At 50.1% G+C, this 26,217-nt stretch overlaps 8 protein-coding genes across 8 annotated transcripts; 3 read left to right on the top strand and 5 right to left on the bottom strand.

Moving 5' to 3' along the window:
- Positions 1-856: 856 nt before the first annotated feature.
- On the bottom strand, positions 857-3,021 carry irs4. Its single transcript, XM_026768925.1, has one exon. It carries the CDS (start codon positions 2,687-2,689, stop codon positions 1,010-1,012), a length of 1,680 nt encoding a protein of 559 aa, XP_026627849.1. The 5' UTR covers positions 2,690-3,021; the 3' UTR covers positions 857-1,009.
- A 1,342-nt stretch (positions 3,022-4,363) lies between these two features.
- BDQ94DRAFT_158734 (putative C2H2 transcription factor) lies at positions 4,364-7,906 on the top strand (the record flags this gene model as incomplete). The annotated part of the gene is made up of 6 exons (XM_026768991.1): positions 4,364-4,394; positions 4,490-4,733; positions 4,865-6,407; positions 6,466-6,732; positions 6,784-6,928; positions 6,987-7,906. The coding sequence occupies 6 exons, from the start codon at positions 4,364-4,366 to the stop codon at positions 7,904-7,906; spliced, it is 3,150 nt and encodes a 1,049-aa protein (XP_026627850.1).
- Positions 7,907-10,618: 2,712 nt separating this feature from the next.
- BDQ94DRAFT_15868 (uncharacterized protein) lies at positions 10,619-11,407 on the bottom strand. The gene is made up of 4 exons (XM_026768985.1): positions 11,174-11,407; positions 10,869-11,112; positions 10,742-10,794; positions 10,619-10,670 (listed from the first exon to the last, which is right to left on the bottom strand). Exons 1-4 carry the CDS (start codon positions 11,221-11,223, stop codon positions 10,664-10,666), a joined length of 354 nt encoding a protein of 117 aa, XP_026627851.1. The 5' UTR covers positions 11,224-11,407; the 3' UTR covers positions 10,619-10,663.
- A 1,965-nt stretch (positions 11,408-13,372) lies between these two features.
- BDQ94DRAFT_140980 (uncharacterized protein) lies at positions 13,373-15,645 on the bottom strand. Its single transcript, XM_026765728.1, has one exon. It carries the CDS (start codon positions 14,983-14,985, stop codon positions 13,486-13,488), a length of 1,500 nt encoding a protein of 499 aa, XP_026627852.1. The 5' UTR covers positions 14,986-15,645; the 3' UTR covers positions 13,373-13,485.
- A 793-nt stretch (positions 15,646-16,438) lies between these two features.
- Positions 16,439-17,107, top strand: BDQ94DRAFT_140982 (uncharacterized protein). Its single transcript, XM_026765729.1, has one exon. It carries the CDS (start codon positions 16,693-16,695, stop codon positions 16,984-16,986), a length of 294 nt encoding a protein of 97 aa, XP_026627853.1. The 5' UTR covers positions 16,439-16,692; the 3' UTR covers positions 16,987-17,107.
- Positions 17,108-17,600: 493 nt separating this feature from the next.
- Positions 17,601-18,131, bottom strand: BDQ94DRAFT_169143 (uncharacterized protein; the record flags this gene model as incomplete). Its single annotated transcript, XM_026771226.1, has 2 exons — positions 17,601-17,810; positions 17,997-18,131. 2 exons carry the CDS (start codon positions 18,129-18,131, stop codon positions 17,601-17,603), a joined length of 345 nt encoding a protein of 114 aa, XP_026627854.1.
- A 2,322-nt stretch (positions 18,132-20,453) lies between these two features.
- On the top strand, positions 20,454-22,278 carry BDQ94DRAFT_140985 (putative C6 transcription factor (NirA)). The gene is made up of 4 exons (XM_026765730.1): positions 20,454-20,658; positions 20,714-20,768; positions 20,823-21,783; positions 21,839-22,278. Exons 1-4 carry the CDS (start codon positions 20,485-20,487, stop codon positions 22,209-22,211), a joined length of 1,563 nt encoding a protein of 520 aa, XP_026627855.1. The 5' UTR covers positions 20,454-20,484; the 3' UTR covers positions 22,212-22,278.
- A 2,026-nt stretch (positions 22,279-24,304) lies between these two features.
- BDQ94DRAFT_15901 (serine/threonine-protein phosphatase) lies at positions 24,305-26,078 on the bottom strand. Its single transcript, XM_026769028.1, has 2 exons — positions 25,801-26,078; positions 24,305-25,716 (listed from the first exon to the last, which is right to left on the bottom strand). The coding sequence occupies exons 1-2, from the start codon at positions 25,815-25,817 to the stop codon at positions 24,453-24,455; spliced, it is 1,281 nt and encodes a 426-aa protein (XP_026627856.1). The 5' UTR covers positions 25,818-26,078; the 3' UTR covers positions 24,305-24,452.
- Positions 26,079-26,217: the final 139 nt, after the last annotated feature.

Consider the following 26,217-nt stretch of genomic DNA (forward strand, 5'->3'; position numbering starts at 1 on the left):
TCATCCTTTCCTCCCTCCTTTTGCCCCTCTTAGCCCTCCTACCATTACTACTTAGTACAGGAGTACTACGAGTACTAGTACTAACGTGTCGTTCGGGGACCATCAGCAAGTGGCGGTGCCCGACACTCGCCATCCGTCTCCTTCCCCATCAGGCGATCAGCAGCCCGTCTCAGCCCATCACGTGATATGAACCGGAAAATGTAGCCGCAGCAGATGCACCACTCACATACCACTTATACCTTCTCGGTACTATTGTCAAGGGAAATGATCTCGCGTCAGTCCGGGTGGATCAGGTCCCCATTCTCTTAGGTAGGCTTTAATCGGGCCACGGGAGGGGCGGGCTGTCTGGTTTCCTGGAAATGGGGATTTCTCTGCTTACCCCCCTCCCCTCCTCCTCTCCCGAAGCACCCCTGTCACGGACCAGCATCTTTCACCGAGTCTATCTATCTACACCGTAGATAGTAGTCTACCTCCCTCCAGTTGCATGGCGGTATTTGCGCTTCTCCCAGAGAGGAGGCGGGGGAGGGCAAACTTTCGGATCGATCTACGGGCTCCACAGAAAGCCCGAGCGACTACTGTAAGTACTTCGCCTATAATAACACCCTGCACTCTAAATCTTCACACGCAAGCAAGCAAGCCAGTGAGTAAATTCCTTTTGCTGGTTTCCTCACGGGAGATTAAATACCGGGCTCTAGCTAGGTAGCGTATCTGCGTCTGTCTTCCTCCGATCCATCATCTCCATAAATAATGAGCAAAATGGCCGGCACCATTACCTCAAACAAGGAATACCTTCGGGCTTAACGCGGCCGAGCTCTCAGCCGGTCCTCCGTAACCCATGCACGCTGCAAATAATCGGGGGAGCTTCCCGCTCCTACCAGGCAGTCAAGAAATCCTCCTACTAGCGTATTATTATGAAACTATGCGATCGTCTAGCCACAAGGCACCGGCGTGGATTCTCCATCGTGGCTTATTGCAGGTCCCCACTCCTTTATCATGCGATTCATCATCTTCAGGCAGGAGGAAGCCCATGGATGTGCACTCCTGATATCCGCTTGGCGCTTGCCCACACACTGGCGGGCACCCTGGGTGGGAGTTTATGGCCTTTCAGCTGCTGGTCGATCAACCACATCCCAACCACAAATTCCTCTCGGGTGAGAAGACCAATATGTTGCCCGTCCACTAAATCCCATACTTGTGCTAGAACATGTCGCGGCAGGCGACTACGTGACCAGATGTCAGCGGCCACCAGGTTGACCACCATCTCGGAGGACTCCGGCGGGTACGCTTCGGGGACCCTCAAGTGCGCGGGAGGGAGCAACAATCCCTTGTTCGCAGCCCAGACACCCTCGTACCGCTTTCGCTCTTTCTCCGTAATCTCACTCCGCCATCTTCTGCGGTCACCTTCGTGATGCTTGTGCGGATGCTTGCGAATCAGATGCTTATGCCTTTGGTACCCCTCATCATTTTCGGCTATCTTGGTCGGTTCCCGGAGGGTCTGTCGTAAATGTGTGGATGGACTAGACGAATCTGTGTGTTCTCCCTTGGCCGTATGCGGGAATTGCTTTAGAGATCGAGACCTCGCCCGGCGCTCTGGCGGTGGGGGCGGTGGGACTTTCCTTTCTTGTGAAGCCCGAACAGATGCCCTTGACGAGGCCACGACCGCATCCGATAAGGCCCCTTCATCCAGTCCGGAGGAGCTGTCGAGCAAACTCGTAGTACTATTGCTCAGTGATGTAGTATACAGCGATGCAGTCCCAGGCGTCGATGGTCGTGTCCGGGACCCATGGTTGGTGTCTAAAAGCCGCCGATGATTTGTCAGGTCTTTCCGAGGCACGGACGAAGCGCCAGTTCGGGGTGGAAGTGCTGGCGGGGCCTTGGAAGGGATAGTAGTATCCTCAAGGTGACGTGAGGAGTGGTTTTTGGAGGTCGGCTCTGGACTCTCTGGGCCTTTGGAATGTACGTTGATAGGAACTGAGGTTGGACCAGTGGCAACCGCAGCTGGTTTTCGTGGCACAGGTGGAGGACGAGGCTTCTTCGCAGCCAACCTCGCCGCCTCTATGGGAGATATCTGAGCTACTGGTCTTCGCTGAATTGACTTGTCTCTAATTGGCAAATCAGCCTCGCTGCGAAGGAGCTTGTTCACCGAGGCCGTGTTTGCACTCGTAGCCCATACCGGCTTTGGGGCTAGCAACGGCGGGCCCTCGTTGTCATCACTGCGCTTTGAAGTCGTCGGTCTCGAACCTTGCGTCCTGCTGACGCCCGTGTGCGTGGCAGTGATTTCACCTGGCGTCGATCTTCCTGCGGCCAGCTGGGCAGCGATCTGCTGCGGAGTGCGTGACCTATTCGCCCCTATGCTCGTTGGGGTTTTCCCGAATGCATCTTTCAAGCCAGAGGGCTGCTGCTGATAGGCACTAAACTTCCCGATCTTGTCTTTGACTGAGCCACTTTCGGGCAATTCTGGAGTCTGAATGTTGCGAGGCGGATCCATTTCAAGAGTATTGTGGCTGACCCCTACAGGCTCCATGAATGCGCCAGACCTATAATGGATAATAGGTGGCCGTGCTCTGCTGGCAGGATTTGCATTGAAAGCAGCTGTGGCTCCTTGGAGGGCTGTCACGGTACTATTAACAGGTCCCGATGATGCATGACGAGGCAACCGGCTGTCCAGAGCTGATGTCGGGCTTGCCATTCATGGGGGGGACCCCGACCCAAGGTTCTGCGGCGGTCGTAGTTTAGGTTTGATCCAGGGAAGGGAAGAAACAGCAACCGCAGCGGAATACCCTTATGTAATAGTAGAAAGGCACCGACAATATCCCCTGAGAACAATAGGTACACTTCAATAGTACGCTCTTGGGCGGGTTTGATGGCGTGAGAATACAGAAAGGCAACGGACACCCTGACTGCAAGTCTGCTGAGCTAATGGGTCCGTGCGTTTTGGCCGTCCGAAGTTAGCGTCTCGTCCTCACCATAACATAACGTTAACTAGTTGCGTTAATGGTTTAGTAAACCAACCAGATAATATGGTTTTTCTTATTACAAAAATATCTACTAATTATTTGAAGACCGTAGTCTATCAGCATATTACCTATCAGCCCGTGTAAGTAGGTGGATTCACGAGTACGTTTATTGAAAACGTCTGATATCGGCTTTGTCCGGCCGTACGATTGAAGTATGATGATATTATATATAACGGCGGATGATGATGACACTCCCGCATCCACAAAGTACGTATACTTTCAAAAAGGGAAAGAAGTATTTGTCAAAACTATATCTGACAGTCGAACAAGATCTGACAGATCACTCATTGACACATCATGGTGAAGGCTACCACCATGTGGGTTTGCTAAGCAACGCTATCGATCGGATGGCGCTTATATGCATCGTAATGAACTCTGTTGGACAGCATTTGTGGTGTAGTGTTGACATTGCCTCATGAATTCAAGCCTGTCATATGCGGAATATATCTACGATTCGTGGATGTTTAAGTTGTATGAGGCCACAAACTAGTGCATATAATGTGGTCAATCGGCTCTCGGCATCAATTGAGGAGGATGTGTGTCTTTCCATATACAGTTATGCTCATCGTCGAGGGGCAAGGAGATGCACACATCATGACTCGGGAAGAGTAACACGCTATTATTATCGTCTGAAATTGATTGACTTAGACGACTATATTGATTGGATACATTCAAATGAGTATCATGTAATCATTTAATGTAAGGCTTCGTGTCTGATGGGGGTTCTCAGGTATGGGTATATCTTTTAGGGGGCAATATTCACAACAGCTTCCCGTGCAAAATGCTTCCCCCATCCATTCTGGCGTCTATCGTCACAGACGTATTTAACCGACCTCGGTCTAAATGCCCAGGATCCGGGCGCAATCTTTTTGGACCAAACATGCAACATTAATCTAAATCTTCGGGACCCCCTCCAATCAAGGCGATTGGCGCCCACGCGGAGGGCGATGGGTTCGTGGGCCCCGCGAGGGAACAACGGCGCTAAAGAGGCTAAAAGAGGCTCCTCCGCCAGTCACAAGTCAATCTCCAGCTTCCCCCGCTTCTCCCCCCTTCTAAACTACACTAACAGCCAGAATGGTCCCTCCCTCCACTAGTACTGTCCAGCGCAGACTGTTGTCTGACCACGTTCCGCCGATTCACTTTTCCCGGCTACCTATTTCCCACCCCTCCACCCCCCCCTGGACCACGCGGCGGGAGTTCCTGAGAGTGACATGATGGTGATTGTCTACAGACTTCCCGGGGATGCTGTTCAGTGTTCGGCTCGTTCTTGATTCCATCAGTAACCTCAGGTGCCATGCCAGACTTCCCTCTGTTGTTTCTTGACGGAAAACCGCCCATGAGACGCCATGTCTCCGGAGAACAGCGATGTCGGGCAAGGTAAGAGATCAGACCTGGTTTCATCTTCGGAGCAAATGAGGGGGTGCGCAGTTGTAGTGGCACGCTGGCTTGCAGGCAGATTAATTGTTACATAGAAACCGTGACCCGCCCTGAGGCCGAAGAGCCGACGAAAAACGACAGCAGAAGCAGCAGCAGCAGCAGCCGCAGCAGCAACCAGAACCATGACGTACCGCAGAGCTCGACAGGGACTGGCCAGACTAAATGCTCGATCTGCCAAAGCACGTTTAGAAGGCCAGAGCATTTAAAGCGCCACTTTCGCAGTCACACAAAGGAAAAGCCGTTTGAGTGTGCGCAGTGCGGCCGGCATTTCTCCAGAACGTATGGCCCCCCTGCTTAGTCGTTTATATTCCTGTGCCCCAATGCTGGCGTAGATCTTGGCAAATCCTACACGTCCCCTGATCTGCCGTGTTTAATCTATCGGATGCATGGTCAATTGACACCGTCGTTAGGGATACTCTTCATCGTCACGAACTCAGTCATCATAATGCTGGAATGGAAGGGGGAAAGGATCGTACGCACCGGATCACCGTCAAAACCTTCCGCGCTTGTTACAAATGCGCTATCGCAAGGGTGCGATGCAGTGGGGGCTCGCCGTGCGCACGTTGCGAGAGTCGATCCCTGGAATGTCAGTATCCGACCGAGAGACGATCAAAAGCGAAGACTCGAAAGGAGACTCAGCCCTCTTTTACAAACGACGACGCATCGTACGATCAATCTTCTCATCTGGCTCAGTCCACGTGGGCAAATGGTACCGACTTGCGTCCGTCACGCAATGGAGAACAATCAATCCCGCCGCCCTTTCATTACCAGATGACACAGTTTCAGCTACAAATGCCCATATCTAATGCTTCCAACGCAGTCTCATCTAACTTGTCCGCAAATAACAATAATATAGAGCCAGAAAATAAACATTTGGATGAAACCAGGACAAATGGACAAGCTCTCGGCGCCGAGGACAATTCTACTTCACTATCTTTGCACGATTCTACTAGAGAGGTCAAGAAGATGCGGGTCCCTTCTGTGCAGAATGGTACCGTGGGAACACAAGGATTGTACTCACAAATCGCAACATCGACCGAAGACATGGCAGAACCCGCTCATCGAACTGAGGGGCTCCAGTCAGCCAAAGGCTCTGATGGCATTGCAACAATGCCAACAGTGGGAAGTCAGCAGGTACCAATGGAACTCATACAACCTCTACTTAATCAGACCACTGTTCCTACGATCAACTGGCTCCCGCAGGATCTCGCTAATGCGTCTAACGACCGTCGTCATTCAATAAACACCTACCAAAAGACCTCCGGAATTCTGGATACCTCCCTTAGTCAAGCTCCGTGGTATCAATCCGTCATACATGGTACTGAGAGTAGCTCATTGGTGTCGGAGAATGTATCTCAAACACCATCTGGGTACACGTCTCTAGGTGGTAACACTGAAAGCCCAAGCCAGTCATCACATCTGAATAGGCGTGTCAGAAATCACTCAGTGGATGGTGCTCTTCCGAATTCATCGAGTTCTAGACTGAATCAAGACTCTTGGTCTCTGTTATGTGCTGCTTCTGCGAATGCGTCTTTACAGCTGCAGCAAGCAGATACGCGGCGTCAATACTTGTTCCCTCAATTTCCAAAGCCAAGGGTCCACGCCACAAACGAGAATCATTATGACCATCATCACACACTTGGACCACCGACATATGAGAGGATACGAAGTGCATTCATTCAATTGTGCTGCGCGGAGAGTATACTGTATCCAAAGTTTGAATCCGATCACCTGCCTGATGCGGAAACACTGTCAAGCTTTATTAATCTATACTTCGTGCATTTCCAGCATGTTTACCCAATATTTCACACCCCTACATTTGATATCAACGAGTGCCATTGGCTAGTGGTGCTAGCTCTCTCAGCAATAGGCTGCCATTTTGCTGGTTCCCAAGAACAAAGCGAGTGTGCGCCGGTGTTTCATGAGTTTCTTAGACGCGCTATAAGTGTTGAGGTGAGAGACAGTCTTTTTTATACTGTCGACCCATCATTGACCTTTTTCGTTTCTCTAGGAAGAGAAGTATTATGTCGATCGTGCACCCGTGTGGCTTCTTCAAGCATCAGTACTCAACTGTGTTGGGATACTATACAGTTGTGATGAACGGGCTAGGCTTTTGGCGCTGAATACGTTTGGCAACTTGATAGGCTTTGTGAACCGCGAGAAACTTCTTAGTCGTCCGGACAGACCCATACAACCCCTAAACGGGAAGACGAACGAGCAGCACTGGCTGTCCTGGGTCGAGGACGAGATCAGAAGACGCATAGGCTACCTGATTTGGGTACGTGCTCCGACCAATCATCTTGGGTGTGTAACGACTAACCGGCAATAGCTTCTGGATTGCACAATAGCATACCAATTTGACAGGCGCCCTCTGCTCTCTCTTGACGAAAGCCAAGCAACGCTGCCTTCCCACGAGGCACTTTGGGCGGCAAAATCCCTAGAGGCCTGGAAAGACGTACGGGGAAGGATGTCAGGTATCATAAGTCTTTTATCTGCCAGCTCAGGATTTACAACTAACACGTCGTCTTGAAGACCAGAAGGAATCCTCCCTTTACGATGCGGTTCTTGTAATGTACATCGAGAAGGAGCTAGTACCTGATATCGGGGAGTTTAGTCAGCTTCTTCTCATTCACGCGCTATACCACCGTATGTGGGAAGTGGGAGACTACTTCCGCCGCCCCTTGTCCTTCTGGAACCCAACCTCGAAAAAGCAGTCACGGCATTCTGCACTCCCGTCTGGCTCCGTCTGGCTGCCTGGTATTCCATCTTATTCCAAGTGGCGGAACAGTGCGTGTGACTGCCTGGATATACTTCATTGGGCTGCTGGCAGCACCGTAGCCAGGACCGCTGGCCTTGAACATCCCACAATCTTGCATCTCCATTTGGCCCGCATAATCCTCCTTGCTCCGTTTCGTGAAATACGGTCACTCGCCACATCTTTGGCGATGGAAGAGTCCCGTTGGTGTGAACGTGAACAGACCCTTGAATGGCACTATATACTACGCTGGGTCAAACATGACCAGTACAAGGCTCGCCTGGCAGTTGTACACGCCGGTGCAATGCTAAGACATGCACGCGATTTCTCAAGTCGTTCTTTCCATGAGCCAGTCGCTGTCTTCCTGGCAACACTAGTTCTGTGGGCATATGGCGCATGCTATACCTCCTTATCTGACATGACGAGCCGCCATGAGGCAAGCCACGGCATGCCGGAAAAGCCTCTGTTCATTCATCTCGACAGACCCTGCGATGATGAATTAGCCCAACTTTTCGTGCGCGAAGGCCAAGGAATGAAAGCGGTTCTGACCGGAGTTGGGGATGTATGTGCTCCGCAAGGACCAGAGGAGACCCTCAAAGCTGGCTGCCTGATCCTTGCCGGCCTTTCGTCGTGGGGGATCTCCAAACGATTTACCGCGATCTTGGGCAAGCTTTCTGAAATAACATCCAAGTCGTAGACTTGCTGGGCACTTTCAAATACGAGCGATGGCTAGTTGTATATTAGTGATTGTATAGTTAGATCTTGAAGAACCGGGTCTTCACTGTAGACCGAGTAATTGATTTCTTGCATAGTCTTGGTGCCTCCAGGTCTGAGTAACCCAGCGCTCGACCACGTTGTTTAGAAGTGGTAATCTACAACTAAACGCATCCTCCTCTGTCCAACACACAAAGATCGAATTCAGAAAACGTCACTGAATGTCGGCAAACGTAAGGTCAGACAGAGAAGCTTCCAAGAAAAGACACAATATACTCAATTCATGAATGAAATTGAAAACAAGCAACACCGTTCTTATCCCCAATGACACAATCTGACCATCGTAACATGATTTCAATCTCAAGCTAGAATTCCCTCCTAATACCCATAAGATTAATATACCTGCCAAACAGTGCGGCTCCTAGCGCTCTAATTCTTGCATTCCATGGCTTAGGATGGCATTGTATATACTATGGACCCATTGGCTAGACTGAAAGAGATTATACAAACGATATCACTGCATTTTATGAGTAATGTGAGTATCTTCAGGATATGTCTGCACTAAGAGTGGGATTCCTCGTTCGGGCGTTTAGGTGAGGTGTGTGTCTGGCTTGGTCGCTCGGGAGAGATAACCTATATCCTCAGTTGTTGTCTGTTCATCATGCCCAAGAGATCTTGACATCTACATCATCTAGGATGGCGGTCATTTTCGGAGCCTTGGCAGTGGAACTAATTGCCGATAATCATTAGACTACATCGCGAGAAGTTAGTAAAAAGCTTAGATGGTTGATTGCCTAGAAAACTAACCAAAAGCAGGGTTCAAGCTCCGAAATCCGAGCATGTCTACAAAGGACAACAGCTTCCTTTAGCCCAGCCTAATACCAGCCAGGTACTTTGTCAGTACTTTAGCAGGAGTAGTCCATAACAAACGGTAATGTATTCATTACGAAAGACTTGATCTATCAACGTAGGCAGCATATGTTCCACTCCACTACCACTAACTAGATAAGGAGACAGTGGAGAGCAGCAGACGCCCCCAGACAAAGATAGTAAGGTGACGAGGACAGGATCGACCGACGCAGGGGCTAATCGGACACCAGGGATTAATCAGTTCGACAAGGCCGTCGGGTATACACGCATCAACCGTGCAACCTGTGCCTATCCTCCTCTTCCTCTTGACTTTTCTTGGTTTGTGATCCCTCAGATGATGCTGCAGGTGCACCGATAAGTCAGTCTTGTTTACTGCCATGCTCAAATCCACCCCACGCTTTACAATCTGATGCATAGAAAACCCCCTATACAGGATAGGATGCATGAAGACTGGTCGAAGCGGTAGGTAGATAGATAGATATGTATCCCATACATAGCTGGATATGGGGTCGTGCTTATCTCTGACTCACGATCACCGGAGAAACAACCTGTCCCCACCCCCACGGAATCTATCTGCAACCCTCCCCCTGTCCCACCAATCGTCTGACCGCCACAGCCACAGCAAAACTATAATAAATGGCGGGAAGTGTGACGGTCTTATCTACAGCCAGTCTGGATGAAGCTTTGCTGGCTGGTGATGGTTCCTGTTTATTCGAGTTCTTGTTTATGGTACTTTGTTTGGGCCGCGACGGCCCGTTTGGCGGTTGGAAGCGTCGTTCATCTTACCGGGATGTCTACTAGGTATACACGGATACGATAGGAATGTTTTGCTTATGAATGAGGTAGTGTAGTCCGTGAAGTAATATTAGATCTTGGGTGGAGTGATTTGTGCCAGACGGACTTCATGGATTGTGTTTCTGTCATGGATAAATACTAGGATCTCAGTGTCCAAGATCGGAAAATAGTATACTATGATGTAAGAATCCAAACGGGTATTAGTTCCACCGGACTACGGAGTAGATACTAGCAGTGGGATTATACTATGGCTGGCTATTGACAGGGATTCGCGTCATGGTGTTGTAGATCGTATATTAGCTCGATCTTGATTAATAATGTGGAAGTGGCTGTTCGTGTTATGATCTTGTGACCGTTTACTATGTATACAGGTAGTTCGTATGGTATGTCCCGTGTTGGTTTAATCGTTTCTTTTGATATACATCGGTAGGCATAGCATGTAATTATCATTGTTGGAGTAGCTACGAAGAGAGAGAAGGGGTTTAGCTATGCTTCAGCCGTACACTAAATATATTATCTTGTCCTGTTCATATAACTGCAACTAGTTCATAACATACCTACACACTATAATTCTTGGAATCGACGCCCGTGAGGCAGTACTGTGCACTATCAAGCTATGAAGTAAATGCTATTGATACCACTAAGGACACAATTATGTTTTGCTGATGTCTGGGCTAAGAAATAAGAGTCTCGGCCCCAGGAACCTTAGACCTCATACCTAACTTGCTCTGAGAGCTCGTCCACTATCCACAATCAGCAATATTAGTGTTTGAGCATATTTGTGGTTAGCTCTGGGGTTTCAGCCAGGGTAGTCGCTTTAGTGAGGTCAGAGTTAGTTTCAAGCAGTATTTAGTTATATGCCTACCATCTTTGGGCTGGGAATCAGCAATGAAGTACCTCTGACAGGTACTTCAGTATTAGTATATTCATAATAAAGAGAATAAGTAGCCATTTACATATCTTCTAGCTCTTCCAAGACGTGCTTGAGCTTCTGTCCAGTAGCGCTTGCATCCTGAACAAAGTGAGCTATGCCATTCTAAAAAACGTCTATTCTGACCCAAATAATGAGTTGATACTACCATCTGCAGTCCCAGTTAAAACCATCTCATACATCTTTCCACCCAGGAACAAAGTAGCAGGAGATATACTCAACTCCGTTCGACGTGAAATATGATTCGGGGTATAGAAACGGGGATAACCGTACGGCTTTGATATCGATTCACGACCAATTATTATCCACCAGTATACATAGGATACGAAAAGTAATGATAGTTGCTTACAAAGTCCACAAAATGTTGCGATTCATGGAAGAATGCAAGTTTACATGTTTCTCCAAAGATTTGGAATTCCTTTGCAGCAGCACGGAAAACACTGCCGACTTCTGAATATACCAGAAGGTATGTTTTCCCCGGATTACCAACAATAACAGAAACCTTCTCAGTGACTAGATACCTTTTTGAGTTGTAGTTCAAGAGCTCTGCCGTAGCTCGATGGAAATACCGAGCCAAAGGCGATCTTCTGAGCCTGTGCAAAGTGGGGAACGGGTAAGCAGTAAAACATATTATATAAAATAGACAGAACTAACCTTCGCGTGCAAGGAGTGCAACAGACCCTGATTAGGTTACAAGTATACATGTAGTGATGATACTACTAACTAGTAGATAGATAGCGATAAGCAGCAAACGACGATGTGGGTCACTGCGATAAAGCTGAAGGCAGATAACCCGAGGTATATTCCAAAGGATACTAGTACTGCTAGATATTGGAGTGGAAGAATATATCAGCCGTACAATGTAGCGAGCTATGCTGCTAATTCACTCTGCATAAGATCTATTGCCATTCTTTAGTCTTCTTCTACTACTATCTCCTATGTCCAAAGGGCCTCCTCTCTACTCTCATATTGACTTAGCTCATTGTGAATTTATCATGAGGGACTCCCGATGGTACTCCTCAAGGTTCGCTGGAGCGGAAGAATAAATGCCTATTGAATGGACATGGACGCCGCTATCTTGTCCAAAAGACCTCATTGAGTATGGCTTAGTCACTTCGTAGAACTATCGATGCCATACACCCATCATCCATGAAAAGGATGCAGAAATACCCATTTCAGCCCTGTATTATCCAAACCGTGTTTAGCCATAAGCTACTCGTAGTTTACTACTAATTCCCCAGTAACGAAGTGCTAAACTAACTGGACCAACTTTCAATCTGACCAAGTCAGGCAATCCCATGAGGAATGGAACACCATGGCTGAGACAATGACTGAAAAGGGTCATGGGAATCTTGATTCCCCATTGGACAGAGATAAGGGAAACCTGCACGGTGTCCATTCATCATCCGCTCATTCAGCCAGCCATCATACCTGTCTAGGTAATAGATAGTTTACAATGGAAAACTGGATTCGTATTGAATTTGGGTTCCTTTACCTTTCCTCCTACTATTCAAGCTCCCTTATCTATATTCTTCCTTGTTTCAATAAATTAGATAATAATACTGAACTGAAACAACCTGACACATAACATAACATACGGAGTATAGTATCATACATACATACGTACAGTAATAACCAATCCTAATCAACATAACCAGTAGTATGACAGCAGGCGTGAACTCTATCCCAACTGTCATGGCGTCATCAGGCCATTATTAACCTCCGCGTGTTGAGTTTATTTCTATTGACCGTGGGGTGGTTAGAAGTTATCTAGTATCCTAGATAGTACCTGTGGGTGTAGATCAGCGATCGTATTATTCTCTCTCTCTTGTCTTGGGAGAGTTTTTGATGATAAAATACCCTACTATCTGACTGAACTCTGACAATAATATTCGACTCATCGCAACTGCTGACTACAGTAATAGACTAACTAACTATCCCTGGCACTCCCCCCTGCCTAATGACACACACACACACACGACGTACATGCAGCGGCTGGGCTCGGGCTCAGGGGACAACGAAATAACAATAATATTATTATTACTAAGGATAATATAATAGTAATTACGGAGTAATGCGCCTTGGCTCGCGTGATACCAAAAACCCAGATTTAAACTTTCTGTCACACGCATGCCTTCATCATGACCATCCCTTCACTACCACGCGTTTTAATTCACAAATGTATCTAATAATAATAGAAGAGTGCTCTCTATCCATTAGCGATAGCATATACAAATCAAATTACAGTGGTCTATTAAACAAACCACGATGGCCTATCAATAACGGAACTGTTCCGAGAAGGCGCACTTAAGCATCAAAGGCAACTAAGCCCAATCCACGGAGCCTTAAGTCGCCTTAATTTATAATCTAGCACGTATCGGGACAGTCCTGCACGGCTAGAGTAGCCTGGTAGACAGCCTTGAGCTAGATGAATTAGGGAGGTCGCTAGAGAAGGACTACTTAGTAGCTGCGTTAGTTTAGGTTAGTTCGATCCGGAATTAGTAGCCTTTAGTCGCTGTAGTGTACTCCGGACTCCGTGCTACTTATCACATTCTAATCGGCGGAGGTCAACTGGGTTTCACTGTGTTCAGTCAGGCTTATCCCGCGCATAAGCGGTATTTGTAGATGATATCCAAAGTAAAAGATAGTAGCAATTATTCTACCTAAAAGCCAGCCAGGTGTATTCTAGCAATATTCCAAATGAATAGGTGGTTCTCCCCCCCTTCCCAAACGCCTCGCTATGTCCCCTAGTCCTAAGGGGAACGCCTCCAATATCTAAAAAAAAAAAAAAAAAAAAAAAAAAAAAAAAAAAAAAAAAAAAAAAAAAAAAAAAAAAAAAAAAAAAAAAAAATATGTACAAGAGAAAAGAAGAAGGAAAGAAGAATAGCCAAGCCCGGAATCCATGCGCCTCGCTGTGCGCAATGAGTGTAAAGGAAAAAAGAAACTTGAGGTGAAGCGGCACTGGTCTACAGACTGCTCACAGAGATCCCGATCCAACGAGAGGGAACTGCATTCTCGTCCTCATCCTCATCCTCGTAATAGTCGTATCGAACATAACGGCCCTGACTGCCCTTTCGGGGAGGCAGCCAGATTCGGGCCCGCGTCGGGACGTCGTCCCGCAGCTTGCCGCTGCGTCGCATGTTCATCTCGAGGACCACCATGCGCAGGAAATCGCTGTTTTCCCGCGGCTCGCGCTGGCGTGACATGGGCGGGATCTCGGGGTCGAATGGTAGCATCTGTCGGTCGCGGCCCTCGGAGCGTGCTAGGTGGAACCCGCTCCTGCGAGTGCCGCGCCTACCCGAGCGATGGTACGTTTGCATTTGCACGGAAACAGGGCAGTTGGGGCTATCAAGGGACTCGTGTGGGTATTCCTGATAAGCGTACATCTCCGCTGGTGAGACCGTTATTGGGTTCAGGTACCGTCGGAGTGCGGGAGACGGCGGCTCGTTCATGGGCGGAGGCCGTCGGTCGTCCGTCATCTCCGGCGTAATCGTGAAGAGAGACCGGGTCAGAAAGTCGTCCGGCTGAACGGAAGGAGTAGCAAAGGCCGAGACACTCTGCGCAGCAGATTTGATTGCTCGCAAAGAAGCCGTTAGGTTTGATTTGAATGTGGATCCTAAACGCGGGAACGTTCGAGATGGAGTCGGGCTCTTGGGGGTCAGATAGGGCAATGAGGCCTGCTCGATGAACTCCTCTTCCGTGTCCGAAATTTCGCTGTCTAGCAAAGGGTGGTCGAAGATGCAGTTCTCACAGGGTGATTGGCGGTGAAACTTCCGCTCCATCGGGCTCCGCTGACTTGACGGCGTAGACGGTACCGGGAGACTGGACGGTGAGTCGTAGTCGCGATCCAACGACGGCGTCGACTCAAGGGACATAGAGCAGGCGGAGAAGGACGGCGCCTCGCTGTCACAATCACTCCCAACTGTAGACTTGTCGACCTCCTCCGGGGGACTCAGAAGTAAATCCAGCACTGTGTTGCCAGTGCTCTCCATCAGGTTATCGCCGACACCGTCCATCAACAACTTGCTAAATTCCTGCACATGATTCACACGAGGCAGTTTTCTGCGGTTGCGAGACTCCCGAACACTCCAACCACGGCGAGGCACGGGGATTGCTGTGGCTTCCAAAATCGAGGCAATCGAACTTGGCACAGACCGGTCTGTCAAAGTGGCCGACGACGACTTGTGAGACACCGTCCTAGACTTCTTCGGCGTGGCTGGCCCTTTCTTTGCAGTCTGAGAATGTACCGACGTCACGCGAGGAGCCCGCTTCGGGGGTATCACAACCGGACTGGTGTGCATGGACTGCGGAGAAGAGTCGGATGGAAGTTCGAGACTCGCATAGTCGTGGACGGCGAGAAGATCCAAGGAGGACTTGGTGACTGGAGTCCTCTCACCATGTTGACGGTAAGAAGTCTTCGGAGAGGGAGGCAGGGAACTGAAAAGATAAGCTCTTGGGACCATCATCTTCACAATTTAAGTCCACGGCAAAACTGTTTGATAAGGCGTCCTAGGCCTGTCGAGGCGCTCTGGTCGAGAGTCTGAGCGAGATACATGGATGGGAAGAGAGCACGAAAGCAGAAGAGGAGGGAGGGGAACGTCCAGTGGGCAGTTCCCCAGCGGGAGTATATCTGATAGATATAGTCTAGTAGTCTGAGCAGATCGGCTATTAGCAACAACACACTTGCTGTGTTGGCACTGGCCAGAGACCCAGCCGAGCGGAAGGATGCCAAATGCGGAAGACGGCTGGGTCCGTATGCAGGCACGCGACTATTGCAGGTAGCGAGAGAGATGGGGACGGGAAGTGAGGCAGATGTCCACCGGAACGAGTCTAGAGAGGACAGTAGGGAGACGACGAAGACGAGGATGATGAAAAGATAGTAGACAAGGAGAAGATTCAAAGGAACCAAAGAAGCAGGGAGGGAGGCAGAGAGTGGGAGAGGATAAGACGAGCCAAGCCAGGACAGTCAGCGGCACAAGGGAAGAACTGTGTAGTAATGATCTCAAACCAGGAAATCCAGAAAAGGCAGATAACGGGGAAACAAACTAAAAGAGAAAGTGACGGTAACAATTAATCTTAACCTCAGGCTGAACCGGTACTAGTACGTGGGTGGATGACGGTTTGTCCGTAACATCGGGTCCCGGCGGAGTCCACTAGACTGCAAAGGTAATATTGATCGCATAACAGAAAAGTTGCAGGCGCCTGACCGCATCGCACAGCGTTAGCGCCCTCGTCGTTTGTAGTCCCCCCAAACGGTTTAGCGCCCCCTCGCTGGGCTTTCAGTATAGTGAGGCGCCAAATGGGGGTTGGTTGGTTTCAGGCGGTAAGGGCGGGTGCCGACTCCCGGAACAACCCTGGTACACCGCAGCAGTCTGCCCAACGCCTACCGGGTGACCCTCAACTGTTCTAGCGCGGTAATGGCTGTGTATCACCTCGGCTCACGGTAACTTCTGGAACCGCCAGTGTCCCAAAGAGGTAGCGGCAGAATGTCTCCTTCCCCACTAAAGAATGTTCCATATTACCGAGTGTTACGTACTTCTCCCCCGTCACACCGTAACTTTGGTGGTTGCAATTACCATCACCGATTAGCATCATTATTGTGGGAGATGGGGGTTGGTCGGACTTTTGTGTGTCTGCCCAACCACCAACCACCCATATTGATCTTCGTGGGTGGGTGTCATCTCCTCGGAAATGATGTCGGGACAAAGGAACATTTGTCTCCCTATTCCGTGTAAACATGCTGTCCTGTGCAATACTGGTAGACATTTGAATACGCCGGGTATCACCAAAGTACCGTACACAGTAGGACGGGGACAGCCTTGTGCCTGGCTGGCTGCCTGCAGATATCGATTTCTTCCCTAAAGAGGCGTCAAGAATCTGATTTCCGGTAATTAATAATCCGGGATCCTCCAGACGATCCGCAAGGCTTGGCGCCGAGGATCGCATTGGCTTGGGCCTCATTGGGTCAAGCACGGAGGACGCTTGCGGAGTCTCCCCGATGCACACACTGTGCCGAGGACCAATGCTTCGTCTACTTTTTGAGAACAGCATCAGGCCAAGACCATTATATGCGTTTGAGAAGAAGCGGTAAAGTGCTGAGGGTGTCCCTTGGGAATGTCAACGTTTACTTCTTCTATTCAACCTGTCCGATTGACGTTAATGACCAGTGAAGCATGATGACTCATCCGATTCTGGCCTTTCCTGGCCTTGTACAAAGCACAGTGGACTTATGCAAGGCCTCCAGCAAGTCAGCCAAAACTCGTAGGGTGAGTCCTCAAAGGTCATGGGATGACGCCTACAGGATATACACCAGAATGATTGAGATCATTCGTTCCAGGGGCTCGGCCTTCCCGAACCCTGAGAAACAAGCAGCCCCATGCTCTCTGCAGATACGTGCAGTGATTACCATAGCCGACACTGAAGGGCTGGCAGCTGCTAGGCTCAAACCATGCCGCTACATATCATAGTCATCAAAGGGATTAGTACGGGGCGAGTCAGTCTAACAGTTTATACTTATGCAGGAGGAAATCGAGTGATCAAACAGTACTTCGTATAGTTCTTGGCGATATCCCTTTTTAACGACTTGGGAGATGAACCAACTTGCAAATAAACAGGACACAGAAAGTAAAGGGATAAGACATGAACACACAATACAGAAGGCGATTCCTTCCGAGTTGACCCTTGGAGAAAATTCCCGTGTCATATCCGTTCCATTGCCACAACTACGGCTGATGATGAAGTGCGGATGATTTGTGACTGACATTGCCCTTGTCTAGCCCACCGGACGTCTTAGAAGCCGCTCATGGAGCTAGGAAAGAGCATCTGCTGGAATGATCTATTTGTGGCATTACCAGTACGGGATCTATTGATGGGCAATGCTTGACCGGTCCTGATGACCCGAGTCCCACCACTTGTGTCGCGAGGCAGTGATTATGCAGAGTAATGCTGTGTGTATATGCACTATATGAATGAGCGTAATAACCGGCATATCTCGAACCAAACCTTTGTACACCAGCCATTCCGTCCTGCCAGGTTACAGTCGAGACCCCGGCTGGGCCCCAACCTGCTCCCTATCCCAATCCTAGTTCATCAACACATGCACAAAGCCTCTGATCTCATCCGGCTTGTTATCCGCATGTAGCATCAAGCGGACACGCTTCTCCTCCTTGGATACAGCAGGATATATGACCACATGTGTGCGGAACCTGTATTCCTGCAGCCTCTGCTGTAGCTTGTGACATTGTCCTTGTTCACTCATGATAGGGATGATGGCCACGGAAATCCCCTCGTTCTAATTATGCTCAATAGAGGGGAACTTTAGGACACTGGAATTTGAGACAGTCTGTCGCATTGGATGCATGAGAATGAGCTGATGGAAGAGCTTAATATTTGTGCGTAGCCTCTGGCGGCGCTGTTTACGGTAGACTCTGTTTCGTCTTGGAATATAGTGGAAGGGTTCAGTTGCTACTGTTCTTACTTGCTTCCCGTCTGCGCTTCTGAGGGTGGAGATCGAAGCTTTGATAGCGGCGATTGTGGGGAAAGAAGGCCCGTTTGAGTACATCAGGCCCCGTACAGAGTTGGCCATGTATTTCTTGATCAAAGGATCGCGCATGACCACCCCTGGTGCACGTTAAGCTAGCCAATGACGGAGGCCGCATACATACCACCCAAGGCACCAGGGCCTTTGCCAAAGCTCTGCATCGAAACAACAGGTTTCCCTTTACTGTTCCAAATGACTTATGTATCCTGAGCCGTTGGGCCCAACAATACCCTTTTAAGTGAGAATCATCAATAATGAGTAAGCCATTGCCAGCCGGTAGCGCATCTATTAATGCGAAAAGATCTCCAGGATAGGGAAAATATCCCCTTCAGTACTGTAAAACGACTCTAGAACACGGCATACGTGGGGAATGGTGATGTTGCTTGGAGGTGCCGTGGATTCTGGTTCAGCATGTCAGGGAATTATACAAATTTGCCTTGGCTGCTCTCCTGTTCTTTGCCAGGAAGGGCTCAAGAATGAATGCATCGAGACTTTCCAAAGTCATATTTTTCCTTTCATACAACCCGCCATTTGCATCAAAACACTCAATTCAACTTCTGCCACCAAGAATCAACTGGACTCGATTTTACGCTAAGACAGGAGTCTAATCCAGATGGAAAAGTCTACAATGGCTTGCTATACCATGATGGAAAGAGTTCTGGCACGCATATCCGCCGCCGACTCATCGAGAGACCGCGTGTGAAACACGTCACGTCTATTGCTCGAGCCAGAAATCTCCAAAGCGCTTCTGCTTGAGTGCAAAAGGCCATGGAGAAATACGACCTGTTTCCCAAGTCGTTGGTATACTTTTAAAACCATGATACTGGAGGGAGACATCGGCGACGAGCAGCTTGGGATTGGGTCCGAGCGGTTCAACTAGCTGATTGATTGGGCCAGTGTGATCTTCCACGTTGCGGCCAAGGTCAACTTCTGCGAGTCGTATCAGGAACATCACCGCGACAGCATTGAGGGAACAAGAACCTTGGTCAAGACTACCACATCTTGTCCCCCGACTGGACCAAGTCGATCATAGTCGAGGATACCACCACTCTCCTCCATTAAGCCGGGTATCCCTTTGCGGATGATCGATTACTCTGAATGGGCCGAGCAGGCGGTCCAGTCAGGCAAGTCGATGTGTTGAGATGCTGTATCAATTTCTGGAAGCGAAAGGGGCTCTACGATGTGTAAAACTGGTTAGCCTATGGGCAGGATGACAGGGGCTTGGAGTGATGGTGAAGCACATGGCTACGTAGTAGTAGATAAGCCGATGGCCATCCTCATAGATCAGGCATCCTAATTGGGGAATGCCAACACGCAGATACACTAGTCCCCTTTCAGTAACATGTAACCAGCAGTACTTTGTAACTACCTACTTGTAACTGGCCAGATTGTTATGAAGCATCACGGTCCATGTGACACAATTGAGATGGTGCCGACCGAAAGCGATCCAGATCATTCCTTCGACGGTGGGATGCCATTCTTTCTTCCAATCGGATGTGTCTGATAGGCAGAGCAGAGAAAAAGAAAGCATATCTCGAGTCTCTTGCAGATATGAATCTCACAGTACTAAAGTAGTCGTTCCCACGCAGGACTCCAAGATGAATGATTCGCCCATAATGAATCTAACATTGTCTGTCATCATCTACTATAACGTAGACTGATGCCTACTGACATTTGTCTTTTCTAGTAACTCCTTAACTGCATACTGTTTAACTAAGTTAGTTAACTAACTATGTGGACGGGGGCATTAGTCATCCACCGTTGCTTATCGACGCCATTCCAACCGGGCCAGATCGTCGAGCTGCCGGCGCAGTTGCACCGACTCGCTATCTCTTCCTCTTTTTACTCCCCCAGCATTGTCCAATCATCCTGCACAGATCATCTCCTCTTATCATCAACCGTCGACTTTCTTTCATTCCATGCTGATTGCTTTGCCCCGTACAAACCCCTCCCGTTTCCATCTTCTACCAGAGCAGCCGTCGCCTCCACTTGCGGGTCGTTTCGTCAATCCATTCCTGCACGTCGCGGGGTAGCCTAATTCTTTTTGTGGTTCGATCTGAGCTTGACTGACTGACTGATCTGTGAGTCGCCCCCAACATGGATGCATCTCTTGACATCCTAAAATCCTCCGATTGCGCAACACCCATCCTCTGCACTAAGCAGCTCCTTCTGCGACATTGCCAATAGTACCGTCCTAGCTCTGCGCACTTGCCTAACTAATGCCTCTACCACGGCCTCAGATTCGCTACTCTGGCTGTCGAGCTTATGCCGGTACCCTCGACCCGCGCTTCCCCTCCACCCATTCTGTGCAGGGGCCTTCAGGGTTCCCTCTCCAGCAGCCCGACCCGCTCTTTCCCCCCTCGAGAAGCATGCTTCGCCCTGTTTTGACGCTTCCTCCGAACACTCCTGGGTGGACCTGACAGCGATGGAAGACAGCTCCGCGGAGAAGTCGCAAGAGATGGACGCCACGCCCACCCTGACAGGGTCTCGAGGGAAAGCTTCGACCAGAACCCAAGGTACAAAATCGGATAATGGCCCGGCTTCTAAACGACGTTGTGTCAGTACGGCATGTATTGCATGCCGCAGGAGGAAATCCAAGGTACGACCGCCTCCAAAAGCTGTACATGCTCTTTGTAGCTGATGGTGTGGTTTAGTGCGATGGAAACCTACCGAGTTGCGCAGCCTGTTCCTCTGTCTATCATACAGCCTGTATAGTACTGCCCTTCCTTGTTGGTGTCACAGATGAGGCTCACAATATCCCAGGCGTCTACGATCCGAATTCCGACCATCGCAGGAAAGGTGTATATAAGAAGGACACCGACGCGCTGAGAACGAAGAACACAACCCTGTTGACGTTGATACAAGCCTTACTGAATTACGAAGAGGAGGATGCATTCGATCTGGTTCGCCAGATCCGGTCCTGCGATAATCTCGAAGATGTTGCACAATCGATCCTCGGCCAAGGGAGAGGTTCCACGGCGGGCCCCGAGGACACAGCAGCTAGCGGGGATGAAGCCCTAACGCAGGCTGATCAGTTCGAGTCGGAGTTAGCAGGGAAGATGAGTGAGCTTGTTTTGGACGGCTCCCGCAAGTTCATTGGGGGCACGTCGAATCTCATTTTTTTGCCTCCCGGGTCGGAGCTGAACGAATTTAGACCATCTCTAGGTGCCCAGGAACTGGACCAGGGCCACGGTGATTATTCCGTCACACAGTGGACTCGTGTTACCCAGGATGAGAGACTGATCAGTCATCTCATGACAATGTACTTTACCTGGCATTATCCGTTCTTCACGACTCTCTCCAAGGATTTATTCTATCGGGACTATATACGTGGCGTGCCCAGCCAGTACTGTTCGACTTTGCTCGTCAATGCAATGCTAGCGCTCGGTTGTCATTTCAGCTCCTGGGAAGGCGCTCGGGAAGATCCAGAGAATTCTGCCACAGCGGGCGATCATTTCTTCAAAGAGGCCAAGAGGTTATTCTTCGAGAACGATGAACATGCGAACGCAAAGCTATGCACCGTACAAGCGCTGGCTCTGCTGTCGGTGCGTGAGGCGGGTTGTGGCCGCGAAAGCAAGGGCTGGGTCTACAGTGGGATGAGCTTCCGGATGGCCTTCGACTTGGGCCTCAACTTTGACTCCACCAGTCTCGGGGCGCGGGATCTGGGCGAAGAAGAAGTGGATGCACGCCGAATAACATTCTGGGGTTGCTTTTTGTTCGATAAGTACGTGACCATACAAGTCCCTTGGGGAATTTTTGATAAGGTCTAACAGTTGCAGGTGCTGGTCTAATTACCTTGGTCGACAGCCCCAATTGATGGGATCTAGCATTAGCGTGCCGAAAGTGGATATTTTGCCTAATGAGGAAGCTGAACTATGGTCCCCATACATGGATACCGGAGTAGGTCGTGAGCACACTCAGCCGTCGCGAATTCGAGCTGTTGCTTCTCAGATCTTCCGGCTGTGCGAGATCAATGGTGACCTGCTTGTGTTCTTTTATGACCCGACTCCGAAGGAGAAACCTTCCACTAAGCAGGCGGAACTCAAGAAACTCAGCGATCTTCACACCCGGCTCGAAGCCTGGAAGAAAGATCTACCAAAAGAACTTAGACCACAAGAGGGGCAGCTCCCTCAGGCACTTTTGATGCAGTAAGTTTCATGGTTTGGGCTGCTGATGCATTAAGCTGTTTCACTGACGGACCGAAAGTATGTTCTACCAGCTCCTTCTTATACACCTTTATCGACCATTCCTCAAATACACCAAAGTCAATTCGCCGCTTCCCCAACATGTGTCTCCCCGGAAACTGTGCACGCAGGCTGCTTCGGCAATCTCAAAGTTGCTGAGGATGTACAAACGGACCTATGGGTTCAAGCAAATCTGCAACGTTGCAGTCTATATGGCCCATACCGCGTTGACTGTGCATCTGCTCAACCTTCCAGAGAAGAATGCTCAGCGAGATGTCATCCATGGTCTACGGCATCTCGAAGAGATGGGTGAGAGCTGGCTCTGCGCACGGCGCACCCTTAGGATTCTAGAGATTTCTGCCAACAAGTGGCATGTCGAACTGCCAGCAGAGGCAACAGCCACCTTTGAACAAACACATGCCAAATGGGGGTCCTGGGGATCCTGGGATCAAGCGATATCCCCTCCGCCTTCTGAGGAGTCACCGCCAGCTCCAACCATGCATCACTCGGTTGCGGATCCGAACAGTGTGCTTTATCCACAGGCTGGGAGACTGATGGGTTCACATGAGCATGGCGGTCCTGTGATGCAGTCGCCACCCACCTCGGTGGGGTCCATGGGTTTTTCACACACAACAGGACCCCCGATACCACCTTCTGTGTCGGCTGTGCGTGCAGCGCAACGGTCACTGAACGTCCAGCTTGCGCAGGGTGCTACCCGGCTTCCTGAACCTACGTATCTCAGGCCCGTAACCAACGCCTATAATCAGTTCCAGCCCGTTCCGGTGGCCCAACAAGAGGTCTGGTATGGGCCAGACGAAGAACAGATTCGCGCATTCACCACTGGGCAGAACATTCCTGCAACCACAACATCGTCTCCTATAACGCCCTTTGATGGACCGGAAAACCTTGTAGAAGAGAGTCAAGACTGGTGGTCTCGTGAACCGAGCGCCATGACTTTCGGAATGGATCATTGGGTACCAGGATGGAACCCTAGTATATCTGGGAGAGAATCCGATATGCGGTTCGGAAACCATTACGCCAACGTTGGGCAGACATCAGGAGCCGAGAATAGCTCTCGACCAACCCCAACAATGAGGTTTGGGGCCCCTCCAGGGAGTGCTAATCCAGGGCAGCACCCGGACATGCCTGGCTACAGCGGCGTGTGATTGCTGGGACAATTGAAGGGCGATGATGCTGTTGCAGTCCTTGGCAACACAAGTTGCGCCACGTGGTGCTTTTAGATCAAAAATTGATCACGATGTTACGATAAGTTTGGCATATGTGCCTGAACTAATGTTTGTCTTGTGCTATCTGCTTCGCCTTTCCTGGATATCTGGATCATCCGTGGATGCTGGCATACGGGTTTCCATTTTAGGCTTCTAGTATAGTTCATTTGGAGATGGACATCATACCATACCCTTTCGGGCGATTTATTAAAACTCGCAGTTCAACTTACATAGAGAAAGGAAAAAAAAAAAAAAAAAAAATCAATACAACAGGATTAGCGTTGATCCTACCTACATTGAAATCTCCCCAAGGGCCCCTCACTCGTCCGGGAGGGCATCAGGTTAAGTAGTAGTAACCTCGGATGCCCAAACCCAACCAGCATAAAAACCCGAAGTATACCTACCTACCCATAGCTACCTAATCCAGTGAAAAGTGTACAAAAACCTCAACCAAATGAATTCGTTCACCCCGATCAAACACTTAAATCAAAGGACAAAAAAGAAGCAATCATAACCCAAATGCTAACAGGGATGGATGATGCACATACACACACATACAAAGACCGTCTGTCAATCCATTTGCCCGCAAGAAAAACACAAACACAACAGTAGATAAATAGAAAAGAAAGCAAGAAAGATGAATTCTTCGAATCTGTATGTCAAATGCAAGCAAGCATGCAAGTATCATCACGTTCAAGTTAAGTCTCCAGTAAACGGCGGTACCCACCAACAAGCACGAAACAACTACGACTTGATATCATAGTTGAGTGAAACAGAACGAAGAAAAAGTAAAGTAGAAGCAAGTCAAGTTCATGCACAGGCCAGCCTATATAGATAGGAGATGCGAGGATGAGGACGGGAGGACGAACGGCTGGGATGCATACATAGGAGGCGCAAACACAGACAAAGACACATAAGCAGAACAGATGTAGAAGATAGAAGGGCATGAAAAAAAAATGCATTCGTTCGTACGGCAAATGGTATCACAGGAAATAATCAGCAACAGGCTTCTTAGCAGGCATGCCTCTGGTATCCTGCGCCGCGGCCTCAAACACCCTATACCGTCTCCCGGGACTGCGGACGGCCGGTTTATTGGTCGATCCCAGGATACCATTACTCCTTCCGTAGTCGCCATTGCTTCGGGCGACGGTGCCACCGTTGCTTGTATCTTCGCCTAGTTCCAGGATAGCGGCGACGTTGCCGCACCGGTAGCAGTAGTTAGGTGCGGACCAGACCGTTACGATCCCGCCGTCGAACATCTCCTTGTACCCTTCCATGACGAGTTGATGCGCGCGCGCGATCAGTGATAGGTCGTTTCGGTAGTTGAAGCGTTTGACGATGTCGCCGCCGAAGAGGAACCCCGCGCCGCGGGGACTGAGGCCCCAGCCGTCGATCTCGTCCGGGTCGGACCAGAGCAGGTCGCACATGGCGCCTTCGTGTGGCACTTCCTGTTTTCGGTCAATCAGGCGAATCTTGTCGACGGTGTCGATGGCCGGGGAGAGGCCGCCGTGCACGCAGAGCACGGCTCCCGTGCGGCTGCCATAGCTTCCGCCGGCGTCGCCGGAGGCGCTTGTACCGGCAGCGCCGGAGCGGAAGGGGGCTTGGTTGGATGTGGCGGAGATGTCGCGGGGTGGGGAGATGGATGATGGGTCGGAGGAGGATTGCGGGCGGGGTCGGTAGGTGCTCATAGTGACTTCGCCTCTGGAGTTAAGGATTTCGGTCTCGAGTTCGTCATCGATCGGCATGGTGGATTGGGTAGTATCCATGCTGGGGCCGGTGGGCTCGAGCTCTGAGCTGGCGCCTAAGACGAGGGCCCCGAGCGCAAGGTAGTCGAAGACCTCGCAGCAGTATCGCCAGACGTTGGCGCTGCCGTATTTGCGGATGCACTCATCGTAGAATCCGTAGACGGTGGTGATTTGGCGCGACTCGTGATTGCCACGTATCAAGGTGATGCGGTCGGGGTATCGGACTTTGAGGCAGAGAAGGAGGAGGAAAGATTCGAGGGAGTAGAATCCGCGATCGACGAAGTCGCCCATGAATAGGTAGTTGGTGTCCGGGACGTCGCCGCCCACGCGGAACAGTTCCATCAAGTCATGGAACTGGCCATGAATGTCGCCGCAGATTGTGACGGGCGCGTCGACGCAGACTACGTTTCCTTCTTCGATTAGGAGCTCGCGCGCCTTGTAGCAGAGTTCGCGGACCTGGGCTTCGGGTATCAAACGGCAAGCGCGTAATTGCGCGATCGCCCTACGCGACGAAAAGCGGGAGGTTAGCCTATCTTGGTCTAAGGGGAGAGGAAGAGGGTAAGAGGGGCGGGAAGGGAGGGAATACCGGTCAAGGTCGCTCATGGTGCTCGAGCGCAGCAGGAGATAATCGGAATGAGCAGCTGAGTTGGAGCAGGGAGCAGGGAGGGTGGGTCCTGACGGCAGAAGAATGGAGGAGGCAGTTGAGTCAATGCCGGTGGGGAGGGGCGCACGATGGATGAAGGAGAGAACCGCTAAGCGCAGAAAAACAGAACGCTCATTTTCTCGTCTAATGCAGTGCTCGACTGAAGCAGAGCGAGAACGGGCGAGATGGGAGGAGGGAGGGGAGGGGGCAGAAGAGTGGAGGCAGAGGTGAGAGAGGTGGGCGATGGCAGCTCAGGCGGTTTCCCTTCAGTTTCCAGTTTGCACCTCGCCGCTGTCCTTCCTCGCCAATCACAAGCGCCAAAGATAAGATTAGATCTGATCGCCAAGACTAGACCGAATC

Source organism: Aspergillus welwitschiae (assembly GCF_003344945.1).
Source record: "Aspergillus welwitschiae strain CBS 139.54b unplaced genomic scaffold BDQ94scaffold_11, whole genome shotgun sequence".
NCBI classification, from domain to species: domain Eukaryota; kingdom Fungi; phylum Ascomycota; class Eurotiomycetes; order Eurotiales; family Aspergillaceae; genus Aspergillus; species Aspergillus welwitschiae.